General features: G+C 46.9%; 1 protein-coding gene across 5 annotated transcripts in view; it reads left to right on the plus strand.

The window, feature by feature from the left end:
• The window catches only part of SURF1 (SURF1 cytochrome c oxidase assembly factor), a 42,467-nt gene that overhangs the window by 7,130 nt on the left and 14,391 nt on the right, over positions 1-20,946 (plus strand). For all 5 annotated transcript variants that reach the window (XM_078646132.1, XM_078646131.1, XM_078646135.1 and 2 more), the window contains exons 4-6: positions 7,677-7,816; positions 19,648-19,730; positions 20,737-20,928. In XM_078646132.1, coding sequence (XP_078502258.1) covers positions 7,677-7,816; positions 19,648-19,730; positions 20,737-20,928 — 415 coding nt within the window. The remainder of the gene's footprint in view (positions 1-7,676; positions 7,817-19,647; positions 19,731-20,736; positions 20,929-20,946) is intronic.

Raw genomic sequence — 20,946 nt, forward strand, 5'->3', positions numbered from 1 at the left:
TCTTTTGGATTTAATTGTGTTGGACAATTGTATGTATTTAAACTCTTGGGAGCCTTGAAGTGAATATCGTGACTTCAGAAGATCAAGGGGCCTCAGAGCATCCTTTACCATCACTTGGCCCAGTGTGGTGATTCCCTGTCTTTCCCAATGTCTCCAGGAACCATCCCTGCTTAAGTGCGGGAATAGCCCTGATTTCCAAAGTGGAGTATGTTTGTTAAACTTCGGAATGCTCTGGTTCTTCTGTATTGCCAACCATACCGCCCGGATATCTTCCAATATTTTATACCCTGAGGACTTAAAGAAACGTTTATCATAGTTCCTTAGCAATACACCATATACTTCATTCCCTAATGCTAACTGGTATATGGATGGAATACCGCGCTGGCAGTGTATCGTGTCAGCAGAAAAGAAAAGTATAGCCATATCTGTGAGGAGACAAGACCAGTGGTATAATTTTAGATTAGGTATACCCAATCCACCCTGTTCCTGGGGTAGAGACATATATTTAACTGATCTCCTCACCTTGCCGTACTGCCAAACAAAATTCATAAAAATTGCCTCCATTTCCCTAATCAAAATATCGTCTATTTTAAAGGGGATGGACCTAAACTTATATAAGATTTTTGGGAACATTGTCATTTTGATGACATTGGCCCTACCCATGATTGATAAATGAAGAGTATCAATTCTTTTTAGATCCTGTTTCATTTTCATGAGTAGTGGTGAGAAGTTATCTTTAATAATTTCCTGTGTCTGGGCATTAATTGTGATTCCCAGATAGACTACTGAATCCACATATCTATCATCCAGTTTGACTGTTTTACTTGAACATAATACTTGTGTTTTTGCCACATTGAGTCTATATCCAGAAGCACTCCCAAATTCAGAAGTGATATTGATTATTTCCCTCATAGCACTAGCTGGATCAACAGTGGTGATAGCTATGTCATCCGCGTATGCGAGGATTTTGGTTTCAAGTCCATTGGTGATAATTGGTTTTATGTTGATATTACTCTTAATGTGGCAAATCAGGGGATCAATATACAGAGCAAATAGGATAGGTGAGCACGGACACCCTTGTCTCGTCCCTCTTGAAATATTGATCAGGTTGGAGCCCTCACCCATTAACTGAATGCTAGCTATTGGATTGTAATACATGGCCTTGATTGCCTGCAGAAATCGGGGACCAAATCCTTTGCCGGCCATCACTTTCCAGAGAAAGCTCCACCTGACCCGGTCGAACGCCTTCTCTGCGTCGAGGAGGATCATCGCGATCCCCCCCTCTACCCCAGCATGTATATCAAACAGAGTTATGGCTCTTTTAATATGGTCGGTGGTACCCCTTCCAGGGATAAAGCCATGCTGCCAGGGAGAGACGAGGCCCGCGATAATCCTCCCCATCCGTGAAGCCAGTATTTTAGCATAAAGTTTGTTATCGCTATTTATTAGCGATATAGGCCGATACGAGCCCGGGCTCTCCTTGGGTTTGCCCTTTTTGTGAAAGACCACAATGTTGGTTTTAGTCCAGGATTCTGGTATAGTACCTGTATTGATAACCCCGTTAAATAAGTCTAGCAGGAGAGGGGCCATTTCTTCCCTCAGGCATTTATAGACTTCCAGGGGTATAAGGTCAGGCCCTGCTGCCTTACCTGCAGAAAGATCTCTTAGTGCCTGAAGGAGCTCCTCCATAGTAATATCCTGTTCTAAGGATTCCCTCTCATTAGACGTCAGATTGATACCTGTATCCTGCCAATTTGTGCCCTGGTAGGCTATGTTTGCCTCCTCCTTATAGAGAACCTGATAGAATCGCCTAAAAACCTCAAAAATTTCTGTTGGCTTTTTATAGGTCTGCTCACCTTCATTAATTTCAGTGATGATATTTTTTGAGGTAGCTTGTCTTATCCGAAGCGCTAGAGCCCTGCCTGCATTCTCGCCTGTTTCATACATACCAGCTCTACGGGTCTGATATTCTGCTGCAGCCTTCTTTGCCAATTGTCGCTGGATATCTGCTTTTATAGTATTTAAGCTTTCTAGGCTCTGAGACCCCTGGATCCCGTGACATACGTCTCTTCTATGCTGCTCCTCTGCCTTCACCAATTTAGCCAAGTGATACTCCCTATCTTCCTTCATTTTTTTCCAAAGCCGTGCAGAATAGCTAATTGTCTCCCCTCTTAAACCAGCCTTGAAGCTATCCCAGACCATGCAGCGGGAAGCGCTATATCTATTAGCATCAAAGAAAGATTGGGACCACCCCTTTATATGTGCTACATAGTTACTGTCCGCTAGAAGTTTTCTATCGAAAGACCATGGTCTCATTTTTTCCCTTGGTTTGCTAACAGACATATTTAAGACAAGGGCATTGTGATCCGATATTAGTTTTGGGAGCATTGAAATTTCGACATTGCTAAGTTGTGTGGCTGATACTAAAAAATAATCCAATTTTGTGTATTTATTGAATGGATGTGAGAAATATGTAAACCCAGGTTCATCTTTCTTTTGGTTGCCCCAGACATCCTTCAGGCCATAGGACTGGATTATAGAGGACACCGCCCTAAATACTCGGGGCTTACGGCCACTATATGGGGTGTTACCTGTAAAATCGGCTGAAATATTGAGATCACCACAAAATACCATAGGTGATGGCCAGTTAGTGAGCTCCCGTTCGATGTAATCCATCACCCCTGGGTCGTCCAAATTAGAACCATACACTGAGCATAAAGTAATGCCTAGTTTCAATTCACAAATTGCCCATCTTCCCAATGGATCAGCTTTTGATTTTTTAGCCCCCCCCAATCCTACCCGGCCTATAATGGCTACCCCCCTTATAGTTGAGGTCTGTGAGGAACAAGACAAGATTTCAAACCCCCTTATATTCAACCAGTGTTTCTTTTTCCATGGTAGGTGAGTCTCTTGTACACAGATAATGTCGGCCCTGATTAGTTTAATATACTCCTCAAACTTTTCCCTCTTTTTCCAATTGTTCAGTCCTCCTATATTAAGGCTGATTATCTTAATCCTTGACATACCCCTGGAGAGAGACAAGCCAACATACTAACCAGTCACATTTTATCCTGAAACTAGCAACGGCGACAAGTATAACCACTTTCAACATCTCAGATATATCAATAAACATATTTATTGCATGAACTTTCTTTTTGTTTCTTTTTCCCCCTTCCCCCCCCTCCCACAAGAGTCCCCCCCTCCCCACCCCCCTGACCCCAACTCACTCCCAGGTGAGGCGCGCAGACTGAGTCTGTGCGTGTGATGGGTGCGACCCGGCAACGGACACAGTGCAATCAATAAATCCAACTTCGACCTTGACCTTATGTGTACCCACAATCTCCCTAACGTGACACACTTTCCTCTGTGAGGTTAAAATTTGAGCTTAAACTAAGCTAAACCTTAGACTTCAGCCAGTGACAAAAATTAGAACCTTAGCCTTTGTTGGCTGATCTGAGTAATGTGACATATTATAGAGAGTCTAGAAACTCCTGAGCCTTAATTGCCGAGGAAAAATATATGGTCTTGCCTAGGTGAATTATCTTTAACTGAGCAGGATTGATGAGATAAACCTGCACTTTTTTGTCCTGGAAAGGTTTGATTAATTGTCTTAATCTCCATCGACGTTCCACGGTGGAATGGCAGAAATCCGGCCTAACAAAGAAAGACCCTCCTTCAAAGGTTCTTTTGGAGTCTGGCCGGGCTTTCTCTGATATGGACTGACGAAGAAGAAAATTGCCTATGTAGATTAAGATTGCTCTAGGCTTATCACCTTCTCTGGCGTTTTTTCTCAATCTGAAGGGTGTCCTATGAGCTCTCTGTATCTCAGTGGTCCAGTTCCAACCGGCGATGTCTGGAAAGGCTTTCTCAAATGTTTTGACGATGAACATTTTAACATCCTGACCCTCAGCCCCTTCCGGAATACCCAGGACCCTGAGATTGTTCCTTCTTTGCCTATTCTCAAGGTCCTCCAACTTCCACTGGACGTCAATTGCTTGAGCTCCCAACGTTTCCACTTTGTTTGTGGCTGCAGCCGCCTCAGCTCGGTGGCGACTACCCTCTCCTCTAGATTTGAGACCCTGTCTCCAACACTTACCCAGGCTTTTGAAAGCTTTCTAACCACTGCTTTCATCTTTCTAATCGCAGCTTGGGATTTAAGGCTGTCTGACCGGGTTTCTTCTCTGTGTGCAGTTATTCCCTGGTGAATTGATTCCATCATCGCCATCATTGACAACTGCGTAGTCTCGTTATGCCTTATATTGCCCATGGCCGGGTAGGCGTTCCCTTGAAGGGATGTTGTAGGAGAGTGATCCCAAGTTAGTGCTGTAGGGCACGTTTTTGATGATAGATGATGGTAACCCTGCCTCACTATCGCTCTCTGTTTCCGGATTACTACCATCAATATCTGAGCTATGTGGCTCGTCGTCCTCCTCTGACCAGTTGGCCTCCTCTGTGACAGAGAAGAAGCACTCGCTTCCTTTTCCTTCCCACCATGGGTGACCCCGGGATGTATTGTATTAGCTTTAGAATTGGCAAGTAAGCCCCTATGAACCTCTGGGGCCGTGGTAGAGATGGTGCTCTCTTTGAATATTTCAGCTGTTGTTGAGCCTCCTTGATCGCCCTCGCTGTTAGTTGGTGGGACTACTGTCATTTCTATTGGAGGGTTCATCGCATCTTGTGAGGGTAGTGGGGTGATGATCTCGCTGTTATTGGCGACACAAATATCGTCAGCCCCCGATACAGCGACTAGAGGCTCTGAATATGTCGTCAGAAGCATGCCCCCGCCTGCGGCGTCATCCCTGGCTTCCACCTCCTGACATGACTGAGGGATCTGTGTCTGCGGGTGAAACTGCTGTGACTGCTGCAGATTTGGTATTGATTGTGCTGCTGGTTGCGGCGCTGGATCTGTGCCAGGAATCTCTGCTGGAGTAGTGGCCGATATTGGTGGAGCGAGCAACTCAAGTGACACTGGTAACACAGGTAGTACAGATGACCCCGGTAGCCCAGAGGCCGCGGCTGCTGAGGCTGGTTCAATGTCCCTCAATTTTTTTTTCTTTTCTTTACGATTCAGCATTTCCACCACAGTTGCGGTGGCTGTAGCTTGTCGGGTTCTAACTGAGGGAGGGCGCATCTCCTTAGGGGTGTTCTGCCCTGTGGGTGGTTGCAGCTTTGCCCGCCCTGATCCAACTTCTGGTGCTGCTCCCTCCATACCGGTGTTTGCCACAGAGTCCATACTTAGGGTATTATCTATGTTGCCAGAAACAGAGACACCATCAGCCATACCTTTCTTTTTCGTCTTGCCCCCAGTGTTGTTTTTTGGAGCCATAGAAAGGGCAAATACTATGAGCAGAGAGATCCTCTGCCTCACCTCAACTGGACCGCTGCAGCACCGAACCTCTCCACCTGCTTGTGTCGGCTTGTCGGGTCTGCTAGAACTGCTGGGACTGCTGCCGTTTCTGCTCCGCTTTCCGGATCTTGCCGGCTTTGTGTGGCTCCGCCTCCAGGCTCCGCGAACTCCGCCGGGGCTGCTGTGATCCAACCCGACTCTAAGCGAAGCTGTAGCCAGGAGCCTCCGCAGACCCGTGCGGGGCAGCCCGCTGCAGAGACCTTTGAGAAGCATCAAAGTTTCATCAAGTTCAGGAGGTAACCGCCGGTCGCTTTGGCTTTAGCCGCTATGCCGCTGCGCTGCTTTTGCTCTTTTGCTCCCCGCTGCCTTGTAGCTGTTTTTAGCTGGATATCCGTGGATGCGATGGCGCTCTGCTGTTGTAATGCACCGTGTGTCAGGGTGATCATGAAGCTTCCGAGTTTTTCGTAGCCCTTCTTTCTTTCTTTTAGTATTCCAACGAATTCGGCATGAAAATAGAAAGCCTGGGTGTCGAGGTTACTGCAAAACACAACACTTCATATCTGCGCTGTGTCCGGTGCTGCCGCTCAGCCGCTTGACACGGCCGCCATCTTGCCGCCCTGCAGTGTCATTTTCAGTGCGTATATCAGACCTTTATATGCCCAGAACGCTGCATCAGGTTCTCCGTGTACCATAGCCCGTGGACATATGTCTCACTTTTTAACACTCTCCATGTTGCTCGCAGTGGCGGAACCTGGCAGGGTTCTTGGTGCACTGGTTTTGGTTCAGAGATGGGGCTTCACGTTGCCCAGGCTTCCCAGCCATCTCTCTGCTCCTGGCATCTCCCTCTGTTCTGTGATCAGCCTGTGGGAGCCTGGCTGGGCTGTGGGTCTGTCCCCTTCCAATGCCATTGATGTAGGAGCACATCTGCAGCAAAAGCAGTGGTTTGGGTGATTTCCAACTTTGGCCCCTCTGACTGGCGGGAGTATTGCTTCCGTCCACAACATTGACATTACACTATGTAGAAAGAGGACTAAATGGGATAATTGCTTAATCTCTCATTATGGGCAGAAAACTCTTTCTCTTTCAAGGCATTGATTTGCAAAATCCATTATCCCTGCATCTTGTGAAAACCAGTGTGCATTGCTGCATACATGGAAACCCATGTGGTCTCCAACCTATTCTGTAATAAGAGCTACTTATTTTCAGTGAAACTCATCAAGAGTGTCTACTATTATTAGTGTTGTAATACTGGCCACATCGGACGAGTTTAGTGACCACCTTATGCAAGATTACTGCCAGTGATCACCTCAGTGCATCAGGTTGCCTGCTGTGATGTAAAAAAGGCTTTGTCAATTTGGAATGCCTCTACATAGGTTATACGTAATAGCCATAGCTGCAATGCTCCTGGCACCAAGGTAATAACATTTGTAAAAAGTCTCCCCAATGCTACTTGATTTTTCATTCAAATATCATCTTTAAATATATTTTGGAAGTTATACATTTTTTTCTTAAATATACACTTTTAATTTTGTTATAGGTATATTAATCCAGCCAAGCAAATGCTTCTAATTTAGTAGGCTGTCCATAGGAGAGCTCCTTAAAAGTTGCTGGAGAGCTACTGGTAGCTCACATGCTACTTGTTGGAGAGGCCTGCAACATAGACGCACTCCTTAGTAAAGCAAGATATATCAACGAACTTCTGTATTATTCACTATTTTCTTGGGAATACCTATTGAATAATGATCTCACTTATAGCACCATTAGGTCACAGTGTAAATTGCAGTATGGAATAACCTTTAAGGATCCAGAGGGGGCATTAAACTATGTCATCTCATTTTACATCTGTTATATCTGTTTATCTTGCAGTGAAAGCTCAAATTTGAAAAACATTCCTCTAGATTAGATTTCTCAGTGTTTTCACGTGCAGTGAGATATACATTCTTACCTATTGGCACCTCAATATTTCTGATGTATTTGTTGCCCCGCAGATAAGTTTCCAGTCTGACTGTGGCAAAATCATTTGTTCTAAAGTGAACAAAAACATTCTTATTCTTAATCATGATGCATGTTAGCTTTGGGTCCCAGTCATGAAGCGATGTGAAACTCATCAGTTTTAAGGTGTGCTATGTTTACAAATCTCTGATTGTGAACTACTTTGATAGGTGATAAGTGAAAACATGCATATGCAGCTCCAACAGGGGCACAGATTGTTGTGTAACCTGCACAAGGTGCTCCACCAAACCAGACTGCTGATCTCCTCACAATGAGTGTTTTCAGAATAAGATTTTGTTGAAGAAACTATCTTGATGCACCCTTTTCTCCTTTCTAGATCTTCCCTTGAAGGTGTGCAGGAGCCACAGCTCCTCGGTCGCTGGCGCTCAGCATGTTGCAGAGTCCCAAGAGGATACTTTGCTCAAATGGTTTCTTCTGCTCATCCCTATCACCACCTTTGGCCTCGGCACATGGCAGGTAAGTGTTGAATGGCCCTCACTTTCATAAACTATGACCAGCTTCATCAATGCCTTCTAAGTTACCACACCCTCACCCTGAATGCTTGTTGCCCTTTGGACAATCCTTCTATACAACATACAGCAAACACAAGGAGATGATGGACGGAGCGCTGAAACTTTTCAGACACTCACCCCAGTCACAGATCTGGGTTGAATCCATCATCGGTCTTTAGCTCACTTCGCCATCCCAGTTCAAACCCAGCCATATACAAATCAGTCTTGACCCTGTGCCTCATGGGAACAGTCCAGCCCGAACTGCCAAGCCAGGACTTCCCTGAACATGAAACAAACATCCTGACTGATAAGGGGTGTTACCCCGAAACCAGTCCCAGATTGCTTGCTTCCGGTCCAGGGAAGACCTGGCTTGGCAGTTCGGGCTTTGGATACTTTTGCATTCCGGTTAGATAACCGAGTACTACTAACTGCCTAAGGGTGCTTGATCTGTTAGTTCAGGAGGAGCTAATACGGTTGGAGCTGAGAATATGACACAGTAAACACACAATATGAAACCTATCTTTAGAGAATAGTGGGCCTTATTCATAGCTCGAACAGATAGGACATTTAAAGTAAGACAGCCTAAACGAAAGCCAGAACATTCTAGCAACTTGTAGAACAGGTTTATGACACCGTTTATGACACCGTATATGACACCGTATATAATGCTAGTGCTTATATGTGAAAATATTAAAGTCCATTTAACATTTAAGGATATGGGCAATATTACCCTATCGTGAAGGGTGGCAAAGACGTTTCAATCCTCAGATCCTTCTATATCTCCTAATTTGTACTTTCGGTCCCATGGTCTCACCAATGGGCTATGGGTGCCAGGCAGGATGCTCTCAACAATGTCCTGTGGGTGCCAGGCATGGTAATAAAATGCATCTCAAATCTCTCTCTAGAATATAACCTTGTTTCTCTAGTCTGATATTCAAGAGAGAAAACTCTGTGGGCATCAGGAAGAATGTGGCACTGGTGCCAAATCCAACAAATCCGTCACCCCAAAGAGCATTGGAGACACCAAACCACTGAGGGTTTCTGGTTGGCACTAGAAATGGGTAGAGTGTTAATTGTCTGTGTTTTGGATTTGTCACTTGACACAAAAACTGGGTTGTGTCTCAAGTCGTGGTGTGGCCACTATTCTAGAGTCACCAAGCTCTAGTGTCCGCGACAGGCTGCTAGGCAAAATTCAGTTGAGCAGTAGAGACTCTCACTGGTTTCAAGAAAGTTTAGGGCGCCAGCTATTTCCAGGAAATGGTTGACGCTACTCGTTGATATCCTGGTGTGTCTAATACTTTTGAGGCTTGTATTTAAAACTTGTTAACTGGGGTCAAGATTTCTGGTGTCTGGAAACACTCCTTTTACTCTAACCCTCACTGGTAGCAGTAGCACCCTTTTGGACGCATCACTTGAACTTATAACCGCGCTACCTTGAGAAAAATGTATTGTAGTGAGATGGGTCTTAAGATTCCCAACTCAGGGCAAGAACATCCACTTATCTATGGACGCATAGCAGATCTTTGAGGGGCAAAGGGGACATCCTGTTTTTTTCAGACTCAAATTCTGGAGATATGGGTTAGTCATCAAGTCAAAGTTGTTGTAGGAAGGGTTACACCTCCTATCTGCCATATAGTTAAATCCTGGGGTGCTAATTACCAGACTGTAGAGCAGATCAAGGGGACAGTGCACACTCACCTGCAGACGTTGACTTTTAGAGCTTGTGACATGTCTTTGAACCTTTCTTGAGGGAATGAATGAATGAATGAATGAATGAATGAAAATATTTGTAAAGCGCGCGATGGCCAAACGGCTTCCTGGCGCTGAGAGCTCTAAAGAACCGGACAGACAGGGCCAGGAGGTTAGCGGGGGTAGGCCAGGGCAAAGAGGAAAGTTTTTAGCGCTTTACGGAAATGAGAAAAAATAGGAATCGAACGCATAGAGAGAGGGAGGGAGTTCCAGAACCGGGGAGCAAGAACAGAAAAACGGGTTCCACCAGTGCGAGATTTACGAAAGCGGGGAACAGTGAGAAGGGCAGAAGACGATGAACGAAGAGTGCGGGCAGGGGTGTGAAGGGAGATCAGAGAATTGATGAAAGCCGGTCCAGAGTGGTCAAGGGCCCGGTAAACGAGGCACCCCAATTTAAACAGGGATCTCTGCAAGATGGGCAACCAGTGAAGGGATTTAAGGACGGGGGTGATGTGATGGGTTTTGGGCAAGTGAAAAATAAGACGGGCAGCCTGATTCTGGATAGCTTGTAGGCGGCGGGTTTCATAGGCAGGAATGCCAGCGAACAAGCTATTACCATAATCGAGGCGGGAAGTGATGAGGGCAGAAATAATAATCTTAAGGGAGTCAAGAGAGAAAAAGCGAGAGATTTTCCGGATCATCCGGAGGGAAAGAAAACAGGAGGACACCACGGCACTGACCTGGCCATGCATGGACAGGTCCTGTCTGACCTTGATGCCCAGAGTTTTAACAGAGGGAACGGGGGTGGGGGAAGGGCCAAGAATGGGAGGCCAGAAAGCAGAGGACCAGGGGCTGGATGAGCCGCCAATCAGAACAAGCTCAGTCTTATCTGGATTAAGCTTGAGGTGGTTGGCGCTCATCCACCCAGAAATAAAAGCCATGGTGGAGTGAAAAAAGGATAGAGCGTGAGAAGAGGAGGAAAGGTCAAAAACGAGCTGGAGGTCATCAGCGTAGTTATACACAGAGACCCCCAGCTCAAGAAGGGAGGAAATAAGAGGGTGAATGTAGAGATTGAAAAGAAGGGGAGAGAGGGAAGACCCTTGGGGGACTCCACAGGGCACCGGGAGGGGGGAAGCAGAAAAGCCGGGAAGATGGACAGCTTGAGAGCGACCCGTCAGAAAGGAGGTAATCCAAGAGAGGACAGTACCTCGTATGCCCGCTGCGCTGACACGGTCCAAAAGAATATTATGGTCGACCGTGTCAAACGCAGCGGACAAATCGAGGAGGATTAAAGCCTGGGGAGAATTGACGTCGGCCTTGGCTTTAAGCTCGTCAAGGACGGCTAACACCACGGTTTCGGTCGAGTGACCTGCGCGGAAACCAGCTTGGTGGGATGCCAGAAGCTGGTTCCGTTCAACAAAAGCAGAAAGACAAGAGGTAACATAAGATTCAAGAATTTTAGCGAGATAGGGGAGAAGAGAGATAGGTCTGAAGTTAGAAGGAAGAGAGGAGTCGAGACCAGGTTTTTTAAGAATTGGAGAAACAATAGCAGATTTAAAAGAAGAAGGGACCAATCCGGTGGAAAGAGAGGCATTGAGAAGAGAGAGAGGGGTGTCAGGACAAGAGGAAAAAAGGGTTTTGAGGATGCGGGCAGGAGCACAATCAGTGGGGGAGCCAGACTTAATTTTAGAAAGCAAAGTTAAGAAGGTGTCCAAAGAGAGGGGAGGAAAAGAAGAAAAAAAAGATTTAGGCGCAGAGAGGACAGAGTGAAGAGGGGTAAAGGGAGTGACCAGGATGTTAGATTTAATATTAACAATCTTCTCGATAAAGAAATCGTTAAGAGAAGAGCAGAGGGCCTGAGAGGGAATGAAGTGAGGGCAGGCCCGATCAGAGGTGGCCAAGTTCTTAACCAAGGAAAAAATTTCTTTGGATTTGTTAGCCGCGAGCGCCACTTGTTCGGAGAAGTATTTTGTCTTGGCGGTCAAGATGGCCTTCTTATACTCTCTATGAAGTAGTTTGTATTTGGCCTTATCGTCCGGGCAGTAGCCACGGCGCCAAAGGCGCTCTGAGCGTCTAAGCTCTAATTTGAGAATCTTAAGCTCCGGGCTAAACCAACGATGAGCCTCATGAGGGCGTAAGGACTTGACTAACTTGAGGGGGGCTACTAGGTCACATGCGGAGGAAAGCCAGTTGTCAACTGCAACAGCCTGAGAGTCAGGGGAGATGTCAGTTAGATCTGGGGAGGAAGAAGCAAGGGAGTGAGAGAGGGAGGCCAAGTCAACATGGTTCCAGCTACGGGTGAAGACGTTCTTGGGACGACGGGGCTGGTGAGGGGGACCGGTAGTGATAGAAAAGGAGATGAGGGAGTGATCAGACCATGGGCATGGGAGGATGCTGGGAGAGGAAACTATGTCCTGAGATGACCAGACTTGGTCCAGGGTGTGGCCAAGATTGTGGGTAGGGACCAAAACATGTGACTTCAGATTGAGGCAAAGGAGAGTGGCAGTGAAGTCCTTGGATGCTGAGTCCTCCCTGGGGTCGCCAGGCCAGTAGTTAAAATCCCCCAGCAGGAGTACAGAGGAATTATTCACTACCAACGTGGCGAGGAGTTCCTGCAGGGAGGCCACAAATAGGGGCATGTTCAAGGGAGAGGGGTTTATTATTCTGGCTCAAAGGGTCACTCCTTGTCTGTTGAACTGCAGACGTGTGGAAACTGGTAATACCTTCTCGAGTGGTTCTTTCCTGCATGCCAGCTGAGCCTTCGCTCTGTCTCCTTTCATGAGTTCAGGCATTCTCTACATTAGGAAGTAATGCTCATCATCTCCCAGACAGGGGCGGTAGCTTCAGTAGTCTTCTCTTGGCCGAGGATAAGTCCCAGCCTTCAGGAACATATTAACTGGATATCCTGATTCAGAGTTGTGGTTCTCTGAGGTGGTGCTGCAGTGGTTCCTTCATAGTCCCAAACAAGAACACAGTACTGGTTTCAGGGGGGGGCAGTGCTTATAGCAAACTGGGAGTACTGGCAAAAGCCCAAAACCAAATCAATTGCCACCATTAACCTTTCACTCCCATGACAACCAAAGCATGAAACCTCCCACTCTCTCTACACTGGAGATGGGGGGATACCAAGTGGTTATTGAGAGGAGTATTGGGAGCCCTAAGCATGATCTCCTAAGTTGGGGTCAACTGATTGCTTGGCAGAACAAGGCCTTATTTTTAACACAACTGTGAAACCAGTTTATTCTTGGTGCTGTTCCAAAATATATCTCCAAGTCTGGCAGATTTTGCATGTGGATTGCTCCTTACATTCAGTGTACCTAGAGGGTCTCTGATGCACAGAGCCATGGGAGTGATACTTGTTGCTTGGCACGCCCACCAGGAGGAAAGAAATCTAAAGAGGACTCTCATTGTGTGCTAAATTTACCATGTTCTAGCAGGGGACACCGCTGCCACAGAACAGGAATACGCACAGGCACCACACAAGTCTGGCTCCAGTAAGAGGAAATGAAAGGACCACATTCATGGATTTCAGCAAGAGGATCAGTTATAGGTGTGAATGGTGAAAGTCTTGCACCCCTGCATACCAAATCAGCTGCCACCAAACGCATGTTGGCTAGTATCCTGGTAAGTGGGCAGGACCACTCTTCTGCTATAGTTGTTCGTCTCAGTCAAGCAGAGCCTGGTGCTGTCTTGAGGAAGCGACAAAGCAATGTAGAACTCACTCAGTGGACATCAAGGTGTTGATAGCACTCGGTGAAACAGACGGGGATCAGCTGTCCAAGTAGCGAAGAACCTTTGTCCCTGAAACCGAACTTTAAAGAACAGGACACCTGGAGTGGTGAGCTTTCCTTCTCGCTATGGACACCTTTATCTGGATGTGGGATCAAGGAAGAAAGGCTATGAGCCCAATGAATCAACGCTGTAAATAAGAGAGTAAGTACAGCCCTGCACATGGTGTGACACCCTTTGTCCGCCTTGAGATCCTGTGTAAAATCATGGTTCGGTTTATATTTTAGCAAAGGGCAACAACTGCCTTAAGAGTTTGTCTCGGTCTTTCAACTTGAGTTGCTTATTCTGGCCAGGTTAAATTAACAGGATATAGCACAGAACAGCCCTCGTGAAGGGTTGCTGCTGGGTTCCTGTGCACAAATCTACTCTGCTGAAAGTTTAGTATATGTTTAAGTCTGCAGGCTTCTTGAATTGGGAACTCCTTGAGTTATGTGGGGAGAGCGTATCTCAGTTATCACTAGGTTACCGCTGCGGTAGGGAAGACGGTGGCAGTGTCTTCCCCGACCCGCTTTGTTTGCCACAGGTAAAAATCAGTGCTCCCAATGCTAATGCTGCAATTTTAAAAACGTACATTTTAATTGGAATCTGATTTGTGTTCTGACTGCAACTTGACTGCTTTTTACTAAAATACGCTATCTGTGCCACTTTTGGGGAATTGCAAGGGGGGCTTGGCACTCACCAGTTAATCACAGGAAGCCTGGGCTCAGTCACCACTCCTGCCCGCCCCGGTCCGACATGGTAGCCAGTACCGTTGCGCGGAGGGCGGGTCAGGGAGAGCCAGGCACTTCCGCCCTACCACTGGAGCGGTTAGCGCTCTAGTCATAGGATCTCCAGGGCTATTTAGGCGGAGTCTGACTGAGGGCACGCTGCGGTAGGGAAGACGGCGGCAGTGTCTTCCCCGATCCGCTTTGTTTGCCACAGGTAAAAATCAGTGCTCCCAATGCTAACGCTGCAATTTTAAAAACGTACATTTTAATTGGAAATCTGATTTGTGTTCTGACTGCAACTTGACTGGTTTTTACTAAAATACGCTATCTGTGCCACTTTTGGGGAATTGCAAGGGGGGCTTGGCACTCACCGGTTAATCACAGGAAGCCTGGGCTCAGTCACCACTCCTGCCCGCCCCTGTCCGACACGGTAGCCAGTACCGTTGCACGGAGGGCGGGTCAGGGAGAGCCAGGCACTTCCGCCCTACCACTGGAGTGGTTAGTGCTCTAGTCGTAGGATCTCCAGGGCTATTTAGCCCTCGTCTGACTTCGAACGCGCAGCGTTTGCGCGCGGGGTAGCGCCGAAGAGTAGCCAAAGAGTAGCCCGTCAGCCCCCGTCCGCGACCGGACGGGACCAGGGGCCATGGACTCTGTCTAGGTCAGTATAGATCCTACTGTAGTAAATCGTATTAGTTACTCAGCTCAGGAATTACTGGACCTTCAATCAGTGCCTCTTTTGGGCTGTGCCCGTGACTCCTGGCCATGTCTGGAAGGTCCTATTGCGTGCATACATTGCCGGTTTAGGGCTTCCCACATATCTACTTCCATTGGGAGCCACAGAGGTGAAATACATTTGCCGACTGGCTGGAAGAGCTTTCTTTGTAACACCCGCTCCCTACCGAAACATCACATTGAAATTTGGGACTTAATTTCTACCGCACAGCCTGAAATATGTGTTTTGACCGAGACTTGGCTAAAACCTCATACAGTCCCTGCTATTACCCTGGGCATCCCCGCAGGATATAAAATAATACGGCTGGATCGACCGGTCAAAACCGGTGGCGGTATTGCTATTGTTTATAAGGAGGGGTTGAACGTTTCTATACTGGAACAAAGGAGTAGCCCCTCGATGGAAATTATGATCTTTAGGATCAATACTCCGTCCAAAGCCCCCTGGAAAGGGGGCCTTGGTTTATCGTCCCCCAGGGCCGAGTGCTGGTTTTGCACTCTCCCTAATCGAAATACTGGCCCCGCACTTTAAAGCTGGAGATGATTTCCTTCTTCTAGGAGACTTTAATATACATGGAGACCTTCCCAACAATCCTGAGACATCATCTCTATTGTCGGACCTTTCTTTATTGAGACTTATAAAGCAAAATAACGGCCCAACACATCTAGCAGGTCATACTTTGGATATGATCTTTTCCAACTGCTCTAAGATTGCATGCCGACCCTCGATTCAGGTGAACTGGTCAGACCATTTTATAATTGAATTCTCCCTCCTTAACTCGTGATACTGTCACGCTCACCGCCTTTCCTGTGGTCAGTCAGAGCGATATCCATACATTGATGGGTCAAATTAAAACAGGATCTCCTCTAGATCTTTTGCCTGCCAAAATTGTTACTTCTCTGGGCAACTTAGTTTGTCCTATGATTCAGACTCTGATGAATCTCTCTCTCGATGAGGGTCAGGTACCACAGGAATGGAAGAAAGCTCTTGTAAATCCCATTCGTAAGAACTCTGCTCTCCCATGGACAGATTTATCCAACCTCTGCCCCATATCCCTTTTACCTTACCTGAGCAAGATGACAGAGAAGCATATCAACACCCATTTGTACCTTTACTTTCTTGTGGCGCAGTGCTCGTATGCATACCCATGGTTTCACCCTAACGCCAGGATTCCATATCTGAAGCCAGAGGCCGATTTGGTGTTGCCGGGTTCATTATCTACCACACTCCCGTCGGGCTTCCCGAGGGATCCGACTGATATCCAAACGGTGTCGTCTACGTGCTGGGCGTGGGGTAGACTATGCCGCCTGGTCGGCCTCCCGAAACTGTATTCTCAGGCCCTTCCACTGCCGAACGCCACTTGGCTCCCGATAACTGGGGAAGCGGTGCTGCGTCAAACGTTGACCAAGTTCCACATAACCTCGGTCGGGGATTTATTCCCGGAAGGGCACACTTTTACATTGACTGAGGATCACAGATTTACTGAAAGGACATTCATGGACTCGTTTGTCCTTACTGCGTGCTTCCTTCTCATCGTTTCCCCTCCCCCCCCGAGGGGATGACGCCCCTCACTTTTATCATTCAACACCCGTCGAGCGCGCACCTGGTCTCCAAATTGTACCGGATGTGCTGCGACCTCCTCCCCTCTCGAGACCGGGTGGTACGTGCTGCCTGGGAGGCTGACTTGGGATATTCTATCTCGGACGAACAATGGCTATGGTGCTGCGGAGCGACCAAAAACGTATCAATTAATAGCAAACACAAACTTTTACATTTCAAGTTTCTGCGTAGGCTGTACTTTACACCAGCGCGACTCCACAAAATAGACTCGTCACGTCCCCACAACTGTCCCAAATGCGGTGGCGAATTCGCAGATTTCGCTCACCTTTCATGGACCTGTCCTAAGTTACATGACTATTGGTCCCAGATACACACAACACTTGGTACCATGCTCCACTTAACCCTAGCCCCGATACCGGAAATCGCTCCGCTGGGATATGTGGCGGACTTTCCGAAGGCTTTTTACTGGCCAAACGAGAAGTTGCGCTGAGATGGTGCGACCGACGTCCCCCCCCCTCCACAGCTCCTGGCTCTGGAGCATGGCGCATTGCAACCTCAACAGCACTGAATACTCGGAAATGGTCCCCTCCGCATCAAGGCCGGTCGACATCTGGGGCCCATACCGTACATATATAGCAAGCACCATTGATAGTACTCAAAATGCACCGGCTCCCGAGATGGCCCCGGAGGGTATTGGTTGAGGAGTGGGGATATGCCCTGTTACTGACCACTCGTTGGATGCACAATTGGTGAGAACACCCCTGCCCCCCTTTGGTCAGGTGTCTCGTTGACTGAGAAATTGCCCTGCATACGTGCACGATTGGTAGCCCTGAGTGGGTATGCTGCCCTGAGTGATCACAGTAGGCTTTGTCCCCTGACGTGGGTTTTTATTCCTTTATTGGCCGTACAATTGAAGTATGATTGGTAAATGATACAATTAATGACTGTGACTAAAGTGACACCTGATGAACCGTCATTTCATATTGCATTTGTCTATTTCCTTTTATTTGGTATTTCTTTTTGGAAAAATGTTACTATATTACAAGTATGTTTCTTCGTGACATTCCTGGGAACAAAAGGTTCTTCTGTAATGACAGGTTACATCTGTATTGTACACGGTACACTCTGCGATATGTACGTTAATACTGAACGCCACCGGGCCTCCGGGCTGTCGGTAACATGGCTGTGTCATCCCATCACACACCTGATCGTTGTCAACTCTATCATGCTGCCGGCCCCCGGGTTGTAGGTGCAAAAGCAGTGTACAGTGTGAAACTTGCAATAAACAGTTGAACACCAAAAAAACAAACAAAAAAAACACACCCATTTGTCGAATTTCATCGAGCTGTCGGGAGGCTTAGATCACTCTCAATCTGGATTCAGGCCCAACTATAGCACAGAATTGGCGCTCCTTTCTGTAACTGATACCAACAGAATGTCACAGGATAAAGGGAGCTCTATGATTTAGGTGCTGTTGGACCTGTCCGCAGCTTTCGACACGATATCGCATGAAATCTTGCTCAGTCGTTTGCAGGAGGTTGGAGTCGGGGGTCTGGCTCTGTCTTGGCTGAAGAGTTTTTTATCAGGCCGCTCACAAAGTGTCAGCCTGGGCTCCTTTCGTTCGACACCTATGGAGCTCACCAAGGGGGTGCCACAGGGCTTGTGCCTGAGCCCCACACTTTTCAATGTGTATGTGGCCCCCCTAGCTGATCTTATGAGAGCGTATGGATTTATCCCGGTGTCGTACGCTGACAACACTCAGCTTCTATTTCCATTTCAGACTCTAACTCCTGCAGTCAAGCACTCTTTTTATGAGGGTATGAGGGCGGTGTCCTGTTGGATGGCCTCGAATTTCCTGCAATGTAATGTAGGGAAGACCGAGGTCATGTTATTTGGGGAGGCTCCACTGTTGTGGTCGCCTGATTGGTGGCCATTAGACTTGGGCCCCGTCCCCAGTCCTAAGCAGACTGTGAAAAACCTAGGTGTTCGGCTGGACCAAGGACTGTCTCTAAAGGAACACGTCAACCTAACAACTGGGTCCTGCTTTCGGGTAATCGGACTCCTGAGACGCGTGTTTCCTTTTTTGCCAGACACTTCCAGAAAGACCCTTGCTCTAGTACTTAGCCGCCTGGACTATTGTAATGGGCTCCTTATATCAGCGAACGACAACCTGCTGAACAGGCTACAGGTGGCTCAGAACACAGCGGCAAGGCTAGTTCTCAATGCCCCGCCCAGAACTCCCTCCCGTCCTCTTTTGGAAAAACTTCATTGGTTACCAATCCGACAACGGGTTAAATTCAAAACCTGTTGTATCATTCACAAAAGCATTTTTGGCTCAGGTCCCTTGTATCTGGCTGAAAAGTTTATCCCTTATAAACCCATACGTACCCTCCGCTCTAGCAACCAATTTCTGTTACAGGTTCCATCCATTAGAAAGGCGAGACTGGGAGGCAGAGCTCTCTCGTTTTTGGGCCCCAGTCTCTGGAACAAACTACCTTTTAACCTGAGACAATGCACTAATTATCTAATTTTTAGGAAACTGTTGAAGACTTTCCTGTTTTAAATATTGTAACCCCTCTCCTGAGTATTCATGAGAGCACTGTCCTTTCTATCTGATGGGTGAACCAAGCGCAGAGATACTCCTTCGGGAGTCGAGTCTAGCGCTATATAAGCATTTAAATAAAACAAATAAATAAAAGCAATTTGGGATGTTAAGAGGCATTTTTTAAGAACAAGCCATCTCACCTGGACATTCTTTGTATTGAATACATGGAAGTGGTATATCATTTGAATCCTGGGGTACGGAAGAGCACAAGATACATTTCACACATTTAAATTGGTGCTACATAATTTTATCCTAATAATTTTAATATCTGTGCATTTTAACTCGGGTGTCTTTGAAATGGATGTTCCAATGAGAAGACTAGTAGGGAAGAGAAGCAGGTTGAGTCCTGAGCCTTGCACTCCAACAAGCAGGTTAATGAACAGCAGGATGCAGAGGCAAGTAAAGTGATCCAAGCCTTTGCCAGCCCTGCTTCACTCTGCAATGAGACCCACAGATTTGTGCTGCAGACTGAGGATCTGCATAGTGGAATAATACCTCAGGTGTGGGGTGGGGATTCATTGCCACACCCCAAACATTCCTCCAGGTAAGCAGTTTACTAATTGTACTTAAATTACCAGGTCAGAATGCTTGGTCATCCGCCTCATTTTTTTCCCTGTGCATCTAGGCGACCACTGCTAAATGGTGAGCTTTGAAGACAATCTCATATTTTGCCCATGCTAGAACTGAACTATTTTGTGTCATATTATCTGCTGTAGGTTCAGCGGCGGCGCTGGAAACTGAAACTGATTGCAGATCTAGAAGCCAGAGTTGCAGCAGAGCCCATTCCCCTGCCAACAGAGTGAGTGGCCAGGTTTGCACGCAGAGGTTGGGCTTGAGTCACTCCCCGCGACTGTCTTGGCACTATAGATACGCTCATATCAGATTTTTATTACAATTTGGAAATGTTGTCATTACATCGAGCTTCACACATGGCCTTCTTAGCTGGCCTTGTTGGCTGGAACATGCTTAAAGTTCTCCTACTTAGCTGCTTCTTCAGCTGTTGGGGCATTTTCAGAAAATGGGAAATAGTTGAAGAGTAACTTTAACTGCATTTTAGTTTGGGCAACTTAGCTGCTCTTTTTATTCCCTTTTCTGGGTCCTTTATTTTGCTGATGAAAATAACTATAGAGCTAGCTGTTTCTGTGACTACAATTTCTCACATCCCTGTTCCTCCTGCATTCGCAAAAGGTCTGCAAGATGATCCTAAGTGAAGACATGAAGTGGCCAGTGGTAGATATGTGTTTTTAAAGATGGCGATAGGCATTTGTGTTGGATGTGAGGTTCAAGGACATTCCATTGGCCCAGCACGTTTCCGTATAGTTTCTTGTATGCATAGTGTTAAATAGGACTGTGCCAAAGACTGTAACCGTGTGCTTTTACAAACTGTTTTGATTTTTGGGTTCGTCCTGTCCTGCATGATGTGAACCATTTGTTTCTGAGGTCCTAAAAAGGTCTTTAGATCCTCGTTCTTATAAGGCTTGGAAGGTTTAAATGTCAGTTCCTCCATTTCTTGTCCCACCCGAGTAAGTCTATTGAGGCACAGTATAGGCCATGCTTGCAGACTGGCTCTCAACTTCTTAGGTTGGCACTTGTGAGTTCAGCTTGACAAAGACTGCTTTGTTTTGACTGTCAGTGGCAGAAATTTATCCTTGATCCTCTTTTGCTGAGTTTTAATTAAAAAAAGTGCACAACCCCACCATTGGGAGCTTCCTCGCTCCATTGCAGCTGTTGCCCCTTTTTGACTTGACCTTTGAATTATTTGTTTTTTTGTAAGCAATTTGGTGTTCCTTTTTTCATTTTCTCAGTCCCCTAGAACTGAAGGAGCTGGAATACCGACCTGTGAAGGTCAGAGGTCGCTTCGATCACAGCAAAGAGTTGTACGTCCAGCCTCGGTCCCTGGTGAACCCAGAGCGGGAGGCGCGAGAAGCTGGCAAGCTGGGATCCAGTGCAGAAAGCGGTGCCAATGTTATCACTCCATTTTACTGCACGGATCTCGGGTACGGTACTAATGCTGA

Source organism: Lissotriton helveticus, chromosome 5_1 (assembly GCF_964261635.1).
Source record: "Lissotriton helveticus chromosome 5_1, aLisHel1.1, whole genome shotgun sequence".
Taxonomy (NCBI): Eukaryota; Metazoa; Chordata; class Amphibia; order Caudata; family Salamandridae; genus Lissotriton; species Lissotriton helveticus.